The sequence below is a fragment of the Pteropus alecto genome, unplaced genomic scaffold (genome assembly GCF_000325575.1).
Source record: "Pteropus alecto unplaced genomic scaffold, ASM32557v1 scaffold21, whole genome shotgun sequence".
Taxonomy (NCBI): Eukaryota; Metazoa; Chordata; class Mammalia; order Chiroptera; family Pteropodidae; genus Pteropus; species Pteropus alecto.
Window position 1 is genome coordinate 23303149 of NW_006436282.1, and position 19318 is coordinate 23322466.

Genomic DNA, 19318 nt, shown 5'->3' on the forward strand with positions numbered 1-19318 from the left:
ATACATCAAATATCATATGACAGAAATACTCCAAAGTATCTGTGCACTCAGAGGAAAAATGTTTAGGAATTATACTTATTAATTCATTTCTGGTTGTGTAATAAAGGTAATACTATACTTTTTAATATTTTCCGACATATTTACAGTCGACATGAATTCTATAATTCAAAAATATTTATGCATATATTTTCTAAAAAAAGAGCATTTTTACAAGATAGATAAAAATTTCAGTAGAAACACCTGTCTGTTTCTTAGACTCACCTTTTGAGTATGCTGTTATTCATATTTTTTATTTCCAGCTGCAACTTCCCAGTAGTTACTCTTTGAAGTGTGGCATGGGTATCTGCGTGAATGCCCACACTCTGACTTGTACCTGGGTGCCCTCTAGGTAGAAGAAGCCCTGATCCAGATTCATGACCCAGAACTCAGGAAGCTGCTTCACCCCACCACTGCAGACCTCAGGTTCGCAGATTATCTGGTGAAGCACGTGACTGAGAACCGCGATGACGTCTTCCTGGATGGCACGGGTTGGGAGGGAGGTGACGAGTGGATCCGAGCCCAGTTTGCAGTCTACATCCACGCGCTGCTGGCTGCCACGCTGCAGCTAGGTAAGGAGCACACAGGCACTTTCCATTTTGTAATGATTATGATGCTTTGAATTACATAAGAAATATATTGTCGTTTTAGAAAAATTACCTGTTACTCCATCATACAGAGGTAACTACCCTTAGCATTTTGAGTACTTATATTTTTCCAGATCTTTTTCTCTGCATATGTTTTAGACTTTAGTTTTGTGGTATTTGTGGTCGTTCTTTAACCAAAATGGATTTCAAACTAAACTGAGTTTTTCTTTATGATAGAAACATAAACATATATCAAGATATTTGTCATTTTTACATGGCTGTTTAGTGTTCCACCGTATGAAAGAATATATCAGTATTTGGGAACTGTTTACAAACAGTGCTTCCATGTTTTTAAGATACATAAAAGAAGAAAAAAGAACTATAAAAACATAGAAATCATTGGAAATCACATTCTGAGTGATTAAAGCTTCATATTTATATATCTACGTTTACCCGCTCCATTTTAATAGAAATATGATTCCTATTAAATGGTTAAAATGGAGCGGGTAAACGTAGAATCATCTTGTATTAAAACTATCTCATTCCCCAGAGGAGAAAATATCTAAGAAGGGAAAGTGACACTCTGCCGTGAGCTTTTGCACCAGGGACGCTTGTCACCCTGCACGTTTAGCAGAGATTCAGTAGATTTGTTGTTGCTGTTGTCGTTGTTAAGAGTCTTGAGCTTTTGTTTGTCCTTTGTTTCAGTGATCTCTATCACTGTTTTCGGTGGTGTTTTTTAATTGTGGCGAAATGCATATAACCTAAAATTTATCGTCTTCACCAGTGGCATTTAAGTACATTCACTTAAATGTTTTTCAACCCCACCACCGCCACCTCCCAACTTAGTTCTTCACAGAGTGTATGTATGTGGAGTAAGTACTGGCTTCAGACGTTTTTCATTTACAAAGGAAAGCTGCCGAGCAGGTTCTTATTTGTTGATGGGATGTTTTTAGATGTCTCTGCCTCTTTTACAAAGATACCAGCTACGACACCAAATTGAATCCTCTAACCCAGAGGCATGCAGTGATCTAGTAAGAAAACCCATTTCTGCTATGTTTTAGCTTTATGAGTAATTAATTTACTTTTTAAAAAGTATTTGCCCAGGTAGCTATAAGCACAGAATAATAGTAGCTAGCATTTTTGTGGCAGAGGGGCAAAGGTTTGCGAGGGGTGCGGGCGCATGTAAAATGTGCAGGAACCTATTTGGGGCCTTTACATCAACTAACCCATGTCATCCTCGCAACAATCCTGGAGGTAGACGCCTTGTCATCTTCATTTTACAGAAGAGAACATGCGTCACGGTAAGGTTAACTAGCTTGCTCATCCATCTGGTAAGAGACTGAGCTGGTATTTAAACCCAAGTTGTCTGGCTCAGGTCTATGCCATTAAAGAAAATTCAGCCCAATGAACTGTTCGAGGAATATGTTTGTAGGAGAACTTCCTTATGCCACATGTGGAACCACGCATATCCTTCTGTTCCTTTCCCAGCAATGGAAGTCATGTTTCACCTTCAAAGCAAGCAGCTCGCAATGTTAACCAAACGGTAACATTGGTTAATATAATTGTATAATTTTCAGGTGTACATTATAGTTTGACATCTATATATTCTATTGTGTGATTATCACCCAAAGTCCATTTTCCTTCAGCTACCATATATTTGATCCCCTTCACCCACTTCACCCTCCTCCTACTCCCCTATATTTGACCCCCTTTACCCCGTCTACCTCTCCCCTCCTCCTCTACCCCCTACCCTCTGGTAACCACTAGTCCATTGTCCATGTCCTTGAGTCTCTGTTTGTCCTGTTCATTTGTTGCTTTTAGGTTTCTATCCCACATATAAGTGATATCATGTGATTTTCAACTTTTTCTGTCTGGCTTATTTTGCTTAGCATGATTATCTCGAGGTCCATCCATGTTGTCACAAATGGCAGTGTTTCATCTCTTCTTATGGCTGAGTAATAGTCTATTGTACATATATATATATGCCACAGCTTCTTTAGCTAATCATCTATCATAGGACGCTTCGGTTGCTTCCATGTCCTGGCCACTGTGAATAATGCCGCTATGAACATTGTTGTGCAAAAATCTTTTTGGATATGGGTTTTCAAGTTTTTGGGGTAAATACCCAGTAGAGGGATGGCTGGATCATATGGTAGATCAATTCTTATTTTTTTTGAGGAACCTCCATACTGTTTTCCATAGTGGCTGTACCAATTTGCAGTCCCACCAGCAGTGTGTGAGGGTTCCTTTTTCTCCACATCCTCTCCAACATTTGTTATTACTTGTCCTGTTGATTATGGCTATTCTAACAGATGTGAGATGGTATCTCATTGTGGTTTTGATTTGCATTTCCCTAATAACTAGCGATGTTGAGCATCTTTTCATATGTTGGCCATTTGTCTGTCCTCTAGAGAGAAGTGTCTGTTCAGGTCCTAGCCCATTTTTTGATTGGATCGTTTGGGTTTTTTTGTTGTTATTGAATCATTTTGAGTTCTTTGTATATTTTAGATATTAGGCCCTTATCGGAGGCATTGCTGGCATTCCTATTGAGATGATTGTCTCTTTACCTTGTTGATGATTTCTTTTGCTGAGCAGAAGCTTTTTAGTTTGATGTAGTCCAGCAGCTCACAATTAAAATATGGAGCAACAGCCATTGGAATCAGTTCTCCAAACCTTTTCTATTTTTCCAAGTAGAAGAAATGCTCTGTATTAAAGCTTCCCCGTGGTATTCATAAAGTAGAAAAGTTTTCAACATTAACTGTGAAAATCCCCTTGTTATTTTGAGTATTTTGACAGTAAAATGCTTAGAAACTGAGTTTCACCAAACAGTAAGGCAAAGTCCAAAGAGAAAATAGTGCCTAAAAGAATGGATTCATATTTTCATTCTAATCTTTTTCTGTAGAAAATATGACATTTGCGAAAAGGTAGAAAGATACCCCATTGCCGCCTCCATATGTAAATATCAGTACATTTACTCACTGTCCAGCTGTTACTTTGTTTAATAAACAATACCATGCTAACCTTGGTAAGGAGAACATACACATATTTTGAAATTGTAAGGAACCGTAGACAATATCTGGCTCAACCCTCTTCTTTTCCAGTTAGGAAAATGAAGTTCTGAGTGATTAAATGACTCACCAAAGGCCACATAGCTTCTTTACAGGATGTCTGGAATTAGATCCATGTTTCTTGACATCTGTAGGCTATCTCCCCAAAAAAGCAGGAAGGCAGAGGAGGTAAAACTGTTGCTTTACCCTTTTTGGTTGTTAGTCTTCACATCCCTGACTGGCTACAGTCCAGCTCAACTTTCAAATATTTTCTTGACAGATAACGAGAAGATGTTATCGGACTATGGGACGACCTTTGTTACAGCGTGGAAGAGCACTCACAACTACAGGGTCTGGAACAGCAACAAGCATCCGGCACTTGCAGAAATAAATCCCAAGTAAGCACATCCTCCGAAGACGGATAGAACATGAACTGGTTGGTTTACTAATGTGCCCCAGTAAAACCATAACTTTAGTGATATTGTGAAGATCTTCAAGAATCTCCTTAAATAGATTAGAAAAGGCCCCCAAATACAGAGAAGTAGCTGAAGACTTCATACCTGTTCACACTGCACAAAAAGCACAAAGCATTTTCAGAAGCACCGACATTTCTCCCAGCTCGGGGTGTGAGGAGGAAGCGCTGGCCGTCGCTGGTGCTCAGAACGGGGTGACTCTCCTCTCCCTTTTCCTGGGCCTGCACCTCAGCAGGTCAGTCCAACAAAATAGAAGTCTCGAAGGAAATACCACTGATTAAAACTGAGAGGTTGTTTTACAATGTGAAGTATAAAAAACTAAAGTTGATATTTGAACTCCTAGATATCTGGTCAAACCTAGCTCCCATGTCAGATTCGAAAACTCAGCAAAATTTAATGCCTGTCACGGTATTGAATGTCAGCTGGACAAAGACTCTGTCACACGCAGGCGTAAAGGCATTTGACAATGTCGTGGAATGGGGCCATCAAGAACAAGACCATCTGGGTGTGACAGGGAACAGTAGAGTCTAAGGAGATCAGCCAACACAGCGCATACATCCTGGGAACTTACTGTTTCTAATTTAAAAGTTTAAAATGATATGTTGTTTTTTTTTATCATACAAGCATACACTAAATGTTCTCGTTCGCATTTTAAACTTTTACTTCGTGGTGAGAATGAGGCAAATATCAACTTTGTACTGACTACCATATTATTTGGAAGCTAAGGTTAATGTAGCTAGACTGGGGATGTGATTTCAGTGATGCTAGAAAGGATACTCCCCCTTTCCCGCCCCCCTAAAATATCCAGATGTTTATGTCATAGTAACTTGAGGGAGCATCTGCAAGGATGAGGTAGTATAGCAGAGTTTTAGAGAGTATGTCTGTTAAACTTTATATCATCTATCAAGAAAAATGACTAGGTTCAGGACCAATTTTGGTGAATTTAATCATCATATTGGGCTATAGCAGAAACCTGTGTTGCCATATGAATGTGGTAACAACAGAATTAAAAGGCAAAGATGTTTTAATAGTATTAAATGAAAGGGCTAAGAGTTCAAAGTATTCTCCCTCACTAACCACAAGGTCTGTATTCTAAAGCATGATGAAGAGAAACAGATGTGAGTTGGCTTGCCTGGTGGCACTCTCTGTGGCAGTGCTGGGGTGGAGGCAGGGTGCCATGACCGTCCACAGCGCAGCATTCAGGGACGTCCAGTCTCCTCCACTCTGTGCACTGATAACCTGGTCACATCTTTACCCAGTTGCTGCATCCACTGTAGTGACTTTAACTCTGTAGAACCAGCTCTACGGATTTTAATGCAGGTCCATAAGAGGCTTAGCTGGAATGGGTTTTAAAGGATTGTGAAACAGTACTTTTTTAAATGTGTAAAGAAATTGAGCTTACTTAGATTGAAGAGAAAGCTTAAGAGATATATAGACCTGAAAAATATAGGTAGGGAAATTATGCAAGTAGGATAGTGAGCAGATTTTCAATATTTTCTCCAAATTCAAAACAAGAAATGATAGTCTTTATTTGTTATCAGGGGATATAATTTAGAAATATTCCAAACTAATTGTAAGATTTGAGATCTGTGAAACCCTTTCTTCAACTCTTAAAGATCAGAGAAGGCAGTCCTCCGACTTCTCTTAATAAGCAACAGGTATATTTCATCCTTTAAGCAGAGCCTTTCCAGGAATACCGAGAATGATTGATCTTTTAATTTTTCAACCTGTGATTCAGAAATCCAGAAAAAGAGAGACGTTGTTAATATGCTTCATATGGCCAAAAGAGAAATTTGTTGCCATGTGAAAAGCCATAAATAGTATTTTGATGTTTTTGTAAGTTGCTGTTGATTCCACTAGGGGCACTTTCTTTGTTTGACACTGACAGGCCCCTGGGTATGAGATAGGAATTAGGATGTTTATTGACTCCTTTTATAGTGTAATTCTGGTTTAGTTACCTGATTTTTACATATATATGTATGTAAAAATATATATATTTACATATATATATGAAGAAACAAATTATAAGTATTTTTAAAGATACAAAGGTGACCATCAAGGAAAATAATTTAAACAATTAATATGATGTGCTGTGAAAGGACAGAAAGAGCAATATACCAAATGTCACTGCAGATAATTGATATATATATATATATATATGTAAAAATCAGGTAACTAAACCAGAATTTCTCCCTTTTGTATATTTTAATACCTGCATTTTGAGTTGCTTTTCTAATAGAAAATTGAGGTTTCACCAGTCTGTCTACAAATCTTTGTATGACCAATGGCATACGATGATAAGATGACCAGAATCAAGGTACAATCCATGGTCATTGCCTAAGTCAGTGACTCAAACCCAGACTGTCCTGGGGAGATTTTCTAAAATGTTGATGCTTAGACCCCACCCCTGACCAAATAAATAAGAGCATCACACCCCCCGCCCACGAAAAAAAGCACCTTTTTCACAAGTGAAGAAATAAGCTCAGAGAGGCTCCCATCACTTGAGCAGTCGAAGCCCCACTGACCAGATGTTCGGAGCACTGTGGCCCAGTGAGGTTACTGATAAATCAGCCCTTGTGGTAACTCTGTTGCTCAGCGTTATTGCTGGGGCACTCAGAGTCTAACTGGAATTTTGTTTTACAGCCATCCTTTTCAAGGCCAGTACTCAGTGTCCGACGTGAAGTTAAGGTTCTCACAGTGAGTATTTCGAGAAAATACTAGGAAAATTCTTACGTCTGAATTTATGCCATGTGTTCCATCGCTAATTGGGAATTGTTTTCCTCCACTTGATAGACTTGTGCTTTGAATAGTAACCAGATATGTGCGTAACAGTCTCTAGCTCAGCAGTGTGTACGTTTCAAAGTGAAAACACTGCTGTTTCATGAAGAATGGTGTGAACTAATAATAGGATTTGCCATTTTTGTTTTGGTGAAGTCACTTTAGCAAATCATGACTAGGGGGAATTAACCATATGTGTACGTTCCTTCTGTCCTTCCCACTTGGTATTGTCTGAAGAGACACATGCCTAAAAGATTAATAAATTAATTGATGCATAACAAATAATGAATAATTTAGCTGTTCAGTAATTCTGATTTGGGGGATGGTTATAGAGCAGTGTGTATATGAGAGAGATTTTTTTTCTAATTGTACTTAACACTTCTTTCCTTTACACAGTTCCGTTCAAAACAGTGAACGTGGCAAAAAACTTGGAAACGTCATGGTCACAACCAGCCGGAATGTTGTACAAACAGGAAAAGCTGTTGGTAAGGCCTTTAGCCAGAAACAGATCGGAATCATAACACACATCTCTCTGTCCTCAATATGTCATTGATAAAAACATAAAGTTATAGAGATCTGTGTATCCCATGATAATACAAGAATAGTCCCGTGGTTGAATAGAGATTTGTTTGTTGTTGTCATTGTTTTAATTTTTGTCTTATTCATTAAAAAAATTGTTGTGGCACCAGATAATAGCAAACAAAGTTCAGCAAATTTTGCCACGTCTGATGGAGAGTGACAAAATCTTCTGATGAGTTCACTGTTCTGTTACCAGGATTTGAGCTTTCCTGGAGTTTTCCCCCCATTGCCTGAGCTGCCCACAGTTCTTTATAAATGGTAGAGAGTGATGATAAACTTGGCGTTAGGAACTGTTGTCTTCTAAGGTGGTATCACACAGTAAAGAAAATCAGTGAAACCAGTAGTTGGTTTTTTTAAAAGATCAACAAAATTAATAAAACATTTATAGGCTAATGAAGAGAAAAAGAGAGAAGGTATAAATTACCAGTATTGGGAATAAAAGAGAGGATATCACCACAGATCTTACAGAAATTAGAAGGATAAGGGAATACTGTAAATAAATTTATGCCAGTTTCTTACCAACTTAGATGAAATATACAAATTCTTTGAAAGACTCAAATTGCCAAAACCGACTCAGTACAAAATAGAAAATCTTAATAGGCTTACATGTATTAAATAAATTGAATTAAAAAATTAAAAACCTTGCCGTAGGTTTTTAATTGAATCCAGGCCCAGATGGCTTTACTTATAAATTTAAAGATTTTCTATATTAACTTTTTATATAATTTCAAATTTCAAGAAATGATGTAACAATACACAAGGAACTCCTGATCATCTCAGATTCACCAATTACTCACATTTGCCACATTCCCTTTGCCATACCAATATGTAAAAACAGGACCCGTCTCCTTACTTAGCTCCTGAGAGAGGTTGACTAACCCCCACTGAACAGTTCAGAAGTCCCAGACCTGGGTAATCTCTGTGCAGGGTCCTCGTAGCTCTAACATGTGGGTAATTAGAGATGGACAGCATGAGAAAACCACTCTACAGACTCGTCTTAGAAGACAAAGATGAAACACATAGCCTGTTGCGAGGTTCTTTTATTACAAAGGAATGGAATTTGATATATAAGCGTTTGCTTCCATAGAATATCATGCATTTGACTTATTTTTAATTCTTATTTTTAAGTAAGAAAAGTTCTTCATTATAGATGTTAGTTGTTACTTAATTTTTAGCAGTGCCACTGCCAATATTTAAATTATAAGGTCAGTTCTCTTCTACGCTCCGCTCTCCCAAAATAGAGAGCATGTGAGACTTCCAGCTCTCCAGGTGATTGTGACGCACAGCCAGTGCTGAGAACCGCCGGCCTAGCAAAGAGTTCGCTGCATACCTTCAGGATGCTTAGGCGCCAGTGGGCACTTACGCCCAGAAATTGTCCGATTTCCTATTAGACATTCCTGTGGAAAGGGGTTGTTTTGAAATTAGAAATTTAAATGGCAGTTTAGTAAACTATTGACATATTGGTATAACATTTATTAATTCGCATTGGTCTTTCACTGTCTCTGAACGAAAGTGAAGGCGTTTTTCCTCTTGTGTTCCCCTCCCTCTCCCCTCCATCCAGGCCAGTCCGTCGGAGGAGCTCTTTCCAGCGCAAGGACAGCAATGTCTTCGTGGCTTTCCACTTTCACCACTCCCGGCCCGCAGAGTCTCACTGAGCCACCCGATGGGAAGCCCTGAGCAAGGTGTCCAGGGGCCACCGTTGCGCTCTTCGGTTTAAGTGTTCCCTGTCTGTCTGCTGCTCCCAGACTGTTCCTCTTCGTTGGCCAGGCCCACAGCAGGGGACCGATATGTCGAACTGTTTACATGGACAATTGCCCTCTGTCTAAATGAATGTCACAGGATGCTGGAAAGATGAAATCACAACCATAGCAGGGATGGCCTCCCAGGTTGGGGTTTGAATTGACTACTTTTATTTCAGTCTGAGCCTGATTAAAACACGCAGTGTACCTTCTAATAATTTTTGAATTCTGATAGTATACATCTGTTTACTTTAGAAAAGTTTTTACTTATGTAAATTTTGTTCTGTTTAGCTGTTCGAATATCTAGATGATCACTGAAATTTATTTGTGCTAAAATTAAGTTATATTACTATTTTAGTTTCTCTAAAGTTGGCCCTAAAATGTGCTTATAAAGTTAAGGGGCCATCCGATCCAACCTTTTGTTATTATTTTGCTGAGTTATATGATGATTTTTGTTTGCTGGTTTTCTACCTGCAAAACTATCAATTCACTTCCTCCCAGAAATGTGGAAGTCATGGGTGGTAGTTCTGAGGATAGAGTGTTTCGTCTCATGTTTAATTTATTCTTTCCCAATCCTAAGCGCTTGTTTTGAGGCATCGAAGGACACCGTCGTGCTTTTTCTTCCTCTTCCTAACTGTTCAAATAGGTTTGCAGAGAAATGGCATAGTGGCGGTTGTAGCGATGTTGGAGCAGTTCACACGAGCACATGTTTAGGGCAGACTTTAAAAGACCTTGGTTTTCTGTCAACTCTAGTCCTATTGCAGTCTTTTACAAGCATTTTTTAACCCACAGTTTGTGCCTTCTATTTCTTCTTTTGAACAGTTTTCCATTGGGTGTTTACAGACCTTACAGGTTTTTTCTTAGTCTAATTCTTCATAAAACTTTTCAAGGCGCCTGGGTTTCCTACTTCCCTGACTGAAAATCCTCCTGTAATCAATCCCTTCTAAAAGTATTTTTTAAAGAAAAGCAAGATGATCTGTAAATATTAAATAGAAATTTCATCTTAGGTCACATTTAGAAAAGCAAGAGGCAGAAGAAAACTACAGCCATGACATCAGTCAGGTTTCATAAAGGACATCTGGTTTCATTTTAGACACACGCACATGTGTGCAATCTACTGGAGATTTTTATACAGCTGGACCTCATGTATCTGCCATGCTCAGCTCTCATTTGCTTTTCATGGGGACATTAGATGGGCATTCTCAGGGAGTACTTACAGGGTAAGACTGCTTCAGTAACAAAAGATAGTCGGAAAGTACATAGTGAGTATAATCTGCACAAGACATAAAGAGTATTGGGAAAGTAAGGGCCCTAATTAAGGATGACACTTGATTAGATTTGATTTATCCCTTAAGAAATGTTTATGGAAAGTAAATCCTTCTAGGGTATGTGAAATGGTCAGAGGAACATAATCTAAATCTCCCTAAATTTTCTAATTTGTGTCTTAACACGAGTCCAGCAAATCTAAAAACATACTTCCATTTGAGCATAATAACGCAAGAATTCAGTGATGATAAACTAAAGGGCTTATTGTGAGAACTCCATTCATCCCACTTCTGCTAGGAAAGTGAACCTTCTCAGGAACTATTTCTCGAGGAGCAGTCATGCCAGGCACTCTGCGAGTAAAGAACTCATTCTAACACATTACTGTTTCATGAGGCCACATCGCTAGCTGGAGTGATGGTGCATCGGCGAGCAGGCGTCACCCCTCAGTGCCAGAAGTGCACGGGCTGAGAGCCCCGTGAGAGGCGGGCCAGCCGTCGGGGCTGCGCTGGGCGAGCTCGCCTCTCGCCATCCCCCAGCTGCCCAGGCTGCACTGGGAGTCTCGCTCGAGTAAAAGTGGTTACACGACATCTCACTCTGCTCTAGGACCGCTTGTCCCCATGTTAACAGAAACCTTAACTGAACTTTCTAGTAGAGCTTCCAATTAAGAGTTCAACTCTTAAAGCAGTCAGTTAACTGGCTTTCAACACAGAATGAATATTTCAGAAGATAGCACTTTTGTCATAGAAAAGGTCAGAAGACTGTAACTTTCCTTCAGGTTCTGGGAGGCACAGGAGTTCTCAGGGCGGAGGCTGCGACGCTGCTGGCAGGGGCCCCTGGCAGCCAGCTGTTGAGGGCAGGAAGCCTGGCCCCTCGTCCTGTGAGCCCGTGTGCTTCGGGCTTGGGGTCCAGCCCTTCGGTCACTGGTGAGTTGTAGGAGCCAACAGTGGGCCATCTTCGGCCTTGTTGCCGGCAAAGGTGTGTTTTGGTTGGCCATGCTCACTCTAGTGCTTTTGCATCTAAGCATTGTGTATTTGTAAGTAGGTCTGAGGGAGCGAGGGTCAGCCAGGCCTTTTCAAGGTGTGGCAGCCACACAGCCTGCATCTATAGCCCGCTGGTGGTCTCACTGTTTGTCTAGGTGACTTAAAAATAGTGTTTAGGAAAAGCCCCTGGCATACTTTACTTCCTACTAGGCGCTGTAATGACAATGGCATAGGTGAGGAAAAGAGTTAAAGCTGTGTTCTGGACCAGGTGACTAGAAGAAGTTGCAGGTTAGAGTCATTTTGCAGATGCATTTGGTTCATTTAACCAGTATGACTAGTATATTTCCAAACCCATTAGTGATTTGAGTCCCCCAGCCTTAAAACAGTTCCCATCTACTTTTGCTTTAAGAAACATAGCAATCCCCTTGAGCAGCGAGCCAGAGCGTATGACGTGATTTCCTCGCCCTTACCTTGCTGTCTGTTCTCTACTAAACGTTGGAATTTTTGTGGAATAACTGAGTTTGGAAAGGGAAGGAGAAAGCAAGTTAGGAAAGCAGAGAAGTGAGAAGTTGTCGCGAGGCTGAGGAGCAAGGTACTTAAAAACCTGAATGAAAGTATTTTGAGAGCAGTATTTAATATGCTAAAGGTAGGAAGAATTTCTTTACAAAGAAGTTAGAATTTTATTCTGCTAGTTAGTTACAAGTTTAAAATGAAGGTAAAACGCCCTCTTCCTGGCAGGCAGGTTTTGTTTTTATTTTGTCTTTTGTGGAAGTGACAGCCAGCGGTCCTTTCCCTCCAGGCCTGGCGATGAGTTTGGGGGTGCTCAGCCCTGTAAGGGGCCAGTAAGTAGACCGATCCCCAGCCACATGAACTTGTATCTGCTTCAGCAGTTTGGGAAAGTAGCCTGTTAGAATGGTAGCTGCTGAACGTTGCCTGTTATTTTGGGGGGATTTGGTCGAGACTCCTGAAATGTCATCGACGTTTGCATGCTCTGATTCCTTGGCCGGAGGTGGCACAGTAGTCATGGCCTTTCCACCCGGTTCTGTGGTGGCCTTTCAAAATGACAGGGAACGCAGCTCTGGTTTCTAGAAGATGGTCGTCATTCCATGGAGTACAATGTGCCATTAGGAGTTTTCTCATTCCAAGGCTTTGGACTTCATAACATTGGGATTGTTTTTGTCATAATTTCCAACATTCCATAAATATTTGTCAAGGACAAAGGAAAGGAATGTGGACCTTTATTCTTTTCATATAAATAACTTTGTACACGTGACTTCCTGCTTTCACATGAAGAGGAAGAATCTAGCTCCCTCGTATCCTAACTCTGACATTATAAGATTGTGCACGTATAAGGGGTTGAATATATTTTGTAAAACTCTAATGCATTTGTATTTCTGTGCTGTCCTAAAGTTTACCTTTTTACTTAATTAAAGATATAGAAACTATATATTTAAATCATGTAAATGGGACACAATTTAGGGGTTTTTCCGATCTTATTTTCCATCAGCTTCTCACACACACACATAGTATGCTGCTCAAATTTGTGTGCAATATAAACATTTGAACATTTCAGTCAGGTACTGAGCCAGAAAAAGTAATTGAAGTTTTTAGAAAGCTTCTGTGCTTAGAAAATACTTGATTTTCTTGAAACATTAATAATTTATAACGGGAAAGATAGGATCAAGACTTATGTTTCAGGACACTTGTTCATTGGTTCCTAAATTTAGGAAGCATTTGATTAACAAGTTGGTAAAAGAATTTAGTGGTTACAAAAATAGTTTAAATATTTGAGATAAAAGGCTTTCCGCGAACCCTTTCTCGGGAAGTTTAGCTTAGAAATATTAGAAGTTTTCTAAGGAAGTTTATCTGTGGCACATGTTTTGATCAGAAAGGTAATTTCTCTTTGCTCTGGTAGTTTTATGATTTGTACTAGTTGTTTCTGTTGTCATTTGTTTAAAAAGAATGTGAAATGGATAAATCACGTCTAATCGAACTGAATTGTAAAACTTCTGTAACTTTATTTTAAAGAAAAATGAGAATAAAATGATCCCGCGCACAGTTGTGCTTGACCCATTCTTCTGGAAGCGCCCTCCACACTGTCTGTCGTCTGCGGGGTTGGAGCCTGCTGCGCAGTGGGACAGCTGTGCCAGCTTCGAAGGAAGCAGCACGCTGAATGAAGCAGAGGACTCCTGCTGATTTAATCTCTCATTTTGATGTTGCTTGTGATGGCACCTCAGTTTTTAAGGGGGTGACCCCCGCAGGAAGAATCCCTTGGTTTCTAGGGAATGCTAAGTGCATGGGGCCACACAGTGGGAGTTGGTTGTGCGATAATACCTCATCGCATGCTCACTGACAGACCCCCGGGGGAATAAGAGGACATTGTCACGAGCAGGCCATTTTTCCACCCAGACTGGTAAGCTTCAAAATAGCCCTTGACTTCCTTGACTCCTGGCATATTTTCATTCATATCTATGTCTCTGTGCACTGAGATTTTCTCACAGCTGTTCTACGAACCAGGAGCTTTGGGATGTGCCTCACAGAAGAAATGGGCAAATTTCTTTGTCCCCTGAGGTGGCGTGCTTCTGAGTGCAGGGTTCATTTGAGGTGCCGGTGTTCTCTGACTGGGACGGTTAACCCCAGAGCTGATGATGAGGCGGCTGGGAGTCCCAGAGCCCAGCTCCACGGGCCTCACCCCTGTTTTCTGGGGCCTGCTATTGGTTATTCAGCACTAAGTTCTCACTCTTCCCGGGTAACATGTCTGAGTCCCATCTCTTCCTGGCTTTGCTCCATCGTTTCCCAGGGTATTTTGCCTGACCCTTCACTGTTTCCCTATTTCCAGTCAACTCTACCTTCTTTGCCCAGATTCATCTTAAAACATTAAAATTTGTCCTTATTTTTAATTTTCACTTCACTCACACTACACAGTAACCCTCAGCATCTACGACTGTCCACAGGATTAAATCCAGATTCCTAAATCAGGCCCTCCGGTGCCACCACGCCGTAACCTGCACCCTGTTGGCTTCTCTGCTGACGCCTTGGACTCCATGGGTCCCTGGCCACCGGAAACCTTTGCTGTGGCTGTTGCTTTCCCTGCCTCTGGTTGTTGGAGAAGCATTATGGAGAGAACCCGAAGAATCGCCAATGGAAGACCAGCTCCAGCCTCTTCCCGAAGGTCTCCCCCACGGCTGCCTTGAGTCCTTTCTGAAACCCTCGGCCTCAGCCCTTACTGAGCACTGCATGAATAGGCACTTCCCAGCCTTCGAGATTTACAATCTGTAAAACTTTTGAGAACGGAGATGGGCAACTTAAGTGTAAAAATCACATAAAGAGCAAGAAATGTATACATTGAAATAAATATAAAGTAGCAATTCATGCAGCCAGGACCTGGAGAATGAGCGGGATAGTGCCAGCACCTTAAAAACCTCACGCCTTGTGTCTCTCCCAAATCATAACTCCTCCTCCAGAATTATTTGGTACTCTGACTTGAGATCATCATTTCTTTGTAATTTTACCTCCTTCCTCCTTCGTTTGTATTCCAAAAGCAGTTTATTTTTTGTCTGTCTTTGAACTCGTATAAATGGAATCACACCATTTGTATTATGTCTTTTCTGGTTTGTCTTGGTTTTTAGGCTATCATTCTTTTCACCCCTGTCTTACTGTCCCCATTGTACACTCTGCCATCGTTTATCCAGCCTGCCGCAGGCAGACACAGGCTGTTTCTACTTTGGGGCTAATGTGAACGGCAGTGCTGCCTCGATCATGCTGGAGGAGGTGACAGGAATGTACAATGCGGGGTCACAGGAATATGTACATCTTCGGCCTTTATAGTTAATGCTAACTTCTTTTTCAAAGTGATGCTACCTTTTTACTTCCCAGCAGCATGGCATCAGAATGTCATTGTTCCCACATTGTCTCCAATGCTTTGGTATCACCAGGAATTTGAATTTTTGCTGATTTGGTGTGCGTGAAATAGTATCTCACTATGGGTTTTAATTTGCATTTCCCTGAGTACCAATAAGGTTGAGTGTTTTTTCATTTATTTATTGACCATTTAGATTTTCTACTTTTACAAAATGCCCATCCAAGTCTTTTACTCATTTTTCTATTATATTCTACATACTTTTCATTAATTATGTGTTACAAATATCTCATTCTGTGACTTTATTCTTTATGACGTCTTTTGATAAATGGTTCTTAATGTAGTCAAATTTATCTTTCCTCTTATGATTAGGTGAAATATCTTCTTGCGTCTTATTTAAGAAACCCTCTGTACCTCCAAGTCATGAAGATATTTTCTGTCATTTCCTAGAAGTTTTTTAGTTTGACTTTCACATTTAGGACTTTATCTACCTGGAATTGTTTTTTTAGAATGGTGTGGAGTAGGGGTCAAAGTTCTCTACCCCCACCCCCAACATAGTTAGAACGTTTTGATATTTCTCATTTAGCCAAGAAAGGAGTCTTTTTTAAACTACATTCTCTTATTCACTTCACACAATGACATTTTAATATCAAAACATGGGCAGAGTATAGGGTCAGAGTAAAGAAGAACCCTTTAAATCAAATAACTGAATTGTACTAGTTCAATTTGTCCTTATTTTTCCCATTTTGTTACAGGTCCTGTGCAAAGCATTGCCTCAGCACCAGTTTATGGAGATGGATGAAGGAACCTTATATTTTCACTCTGAAGAGCTGATGTTCCCCAAGTCTAACAATCACATATGTGTCCAGTGTCTCAAGAACTGTCCTGGACAGCCACAAACCCTCAGGACTTTCAACACTACACCAGAAACTCACACTGTCTTCCAGAGACCCAAGATTTGCATGTCTTTGGCTACTTGTGCTGGGAAGTCACTCTTAAGACTAAAGCAAGTCCCTCACACTACCTTTTAAGCCCCGCCTTCTCCTCATCAAGTATTCAAGTGCCTATATGTACACACAGTACATGCCATATACGCAGTTCCTAGAGCTTGCTGTTCCACAGGGGAGATGGACAATTACCACAGAAGGTAAGGAGGGCCGGGTCAAGGGTAAGGCGGGGTGAGTTCGGTCACATCACGGTGGCTAACTTCTTTTTGAGAGGGACAAGTAGGTGTCTCTTCCCCTGAGAGCCTAAGTTCACTTAAACTCACTGAAGTTTAAGTGATAGTTTTCGGGGTGAGGTAGAGGTGGAGAAAGAGGTCATAAAATTTGATGGTCTCTGGGACCTAGGAGAACAGAATAGGCAAAGACTTGGAAGCAGCACATGTTCTTTGGTGTGGCTAGCACCTAAATGATGAGGGATGGGCAAAAGATGAGGCTGGGAAACGAGGCCAGGTCAGGACGGGGAGAGCCCCGTCAGCCTGGCCAGGGGGTGTGGACTTGATCTAAAAGGTCAGAGAAACCCTCGAAGGGCTTCCCCACGGGCAGGTTGGGTGCAGAATTTGAAAAGCTCGTTATGGACATGGCACCCTTGCATTTGTCTTGCCCTGAGCTATGCAGTCAATGATGTTTCTCTGAACTCCACAGCCGCCCCTTCCCTTTCCTCAATGGCCCAGTCTCCCAGCTTTCCACTGACTTTAAATCACCTTTGTTCCAATCCATAGACCCAAGAACAAAACTGGGCCCTCAGTCAAAAAGCATATGTTTTCTTTTGATCTGGACAGAGCTTAGGTTAGTGGGGCTTGTCAATGAAAAGCGACTAGAAAGTAATTTGGGGCAATACAGTGCCTTGGAGGACACGTTAGCATCTAAATTACTTTGTCAGAGTGGAGAACCCAGGAGACAGGTGCCATCGGGGGCTGTGTCGATGTGTTTAAACGTGGGGAGAACTCACTTTTTCTTCGTGTAGTTTACAGGCAGGAAGGGAGTAATTTGTATATCGAAGATGGCCATCTGCAGTTAACATCTGGATTTTCACTTATATTCGATCCAACCCATGGAGTTTCTTCTGATACACTTTGCCAGACAAATCGTATGCTAACTTTGGGGAATGGCTAGGTCCAAGTAGGCCAAAGGAGAATTTTAAAAGTAGCCTTTCCATCTGCCCCCTCCTGGCTTTATGTGCCCTAGAAAACACTCAGCAGCACTTCCCAGAAACCACAGAGACAGAAGTGAAACTACACCGTCCTCCGTGAGGCCACCCTGAATCACTTCTTTGTACAAGATCATCCACCAGACACCGAAGCCTCCGTGCCCGATCTTCACTCCCCCAAATGCCTTCAGAATGGAAATTCCCAGGTAAAGTCTTAACAGATGAAGACGAATGAGAATTTTTTTTATCACCTACTTTATGGTCATTTAAAAGCACCAGGCCGGTGGGCCTGGAATCTTTAAATCTCACCTATTTTACGACCTTTAAAGTGTGTTTTTTTAATGAGTAATGGTCCCCTCATTTTGAGACTCGAAGTGAATGCCATTAATTCCACTCCTTGGCATCTGGGATTAATGACGCCTTAGAAGTTTTCTTTTGGGGACTTGCTGGAAACGAAGGGTACTAGTCACTCCTCCTCCGGGTGGAAAAAGTGTTACTTTAAGTTATCGAGTTAAATCCTGTGACGATGCTCCCTCGAAGAGCAGGCTGTTTCCAAAGCTTCTAACACAATTCCTAACACGGAACGGGGGTTCTTATGTGGGTAATGTTTACACGAGCTGTGTCTCAACTCACAGGTTCCTGCACATCCGAGCCAGAGTACACATGAAAGCGTCGTATAAAGGTGCTAGAGAACTGAAATGCTCTGCAACAGACAAGAAAAGAGTGTCACCTCACAATCCGACAGCTAAAAACAGAGCTCGCCTCAGCTACAGCCCCAGCCCCAGGATGGAAGTACACCTTTACTCAGTCACGAAGCTGCTTATGTGGGTGAGGTACTCTCTGAGGTCCAGAAGACAAGAAACCTGGTCAGAAATTTGATATAAAGCGATGAGTGTCTTGAGAGGTCCAGTGAAGTGCCATGGCAGTCCTTTCAGCTGGAACAATCAGACAAGGCTTCCAGGAGGAGGTGGCATTTGTGATGCTCCTTGAGTGAAGATGGTAAAATTTGGAAGAGGCAGAATAGATAAGAGCAGATTTTGAACCCACTGTAGGGGGCCTCATGCCTGCGATGCAGGAGAGGAATACAGAGTGAGTGAACCTCTAGGAAGTGGTAGGGGAGCGATGCTAGAGAACTGAGGAGGAAAGCAGACTCGGGGGAACTGGTTTTGTAATGAACTGTGAGGACAGGGAGCCTGGCACACCACAGGCACTTGACGAATGTCGCGATGGGAACGAAACCCTCCTTTCTAACGCAAGGCTCTGTGCCTACGGCTTTCCAAGAAGCACGATGGAACGGACATACGGAAACAGTAACAGAAAGCAGTGCTTTCAACTATTTGTTTTACAGAATGCAGGGTGAAGCTGCAAAAGGATGTTTAGCACCACGAAAAGTAGGCCAAGGGTAAGAAAAACTCCCCATACCCAAGAGAATTCAGCTGACCAAATTAAGTCTGATCCAGAATAAACAGTTCTCATCTGGAGATCTGGCAGTTCAGAAAGTTCTGTCCAAGGGCAAAAAGGAGGCTCAGGATGCTGATCTGCATAACTACGTAAGCCTTTAGGAAACAGGGAAGAGCTGCTGCGGTGCCGTGCGTGAGGACACTCCAATGAGAGAAAATAACAGTTCTCAGGCCTCAAGAGAAACTAGGCTCCCATGCCCTTTCCATGAACTTGACCAACCTCAGTCAGTTTTCCCCATGCTCACCCAGCATTCAAGGCCTAAAACAAGGTTTCCATTATCAAATCCCTCCAATAGAAATAACTTTCAGAATCATGTGAGCACTGGAGCTCATGTGAAGGGAAACAAGTTTAGCTATTACAAA

General features: G+C 41.3%; 1 protein-coding gene and 1 long non-coding RNA gene across 2 annotated transcripts in view; both read left to right on the plus strand.

The window, feature by feature from the left end:
- AVL9 (AVL9 cell migration associated) overlaps positions 1-13543 on the plus strand; it is a gene marked incomplete at its 5' end in the record, with an annotated part of 38470 nt that extends 24927 nt beyond the window's left edge. The window contains 5 exons of the mRNA XM_006912114.2: positions 389-608; positions 3951-4068; positions 6787-6840; positions 7318-7406; positions 9062-13543. Coding sequence (XP_006912176.1) covers positions 389-608; positions 3951-4068; positions 6787-6840; positions 7318-7406; positions 9062-9177 — 597 coding nt within the window. The remainder of the gene's footprint in view (positions 1-388; positions 609-3950; positions 4069-6786; positions 6841-7317; positions 7407-9061) is intronic.
- Positions 13544-15998: 2455 nt separating this feature from the next.
- On the plus strand, positions 15999-19318 carry LOC112479746. The gene is made up of 2 exons (XR_003046322.1): positions 15999-17701; positions 18131-19318. It is a non-coding gene; the product is annotated as an uncharacterized LOC112479746 (long non-coding RNA).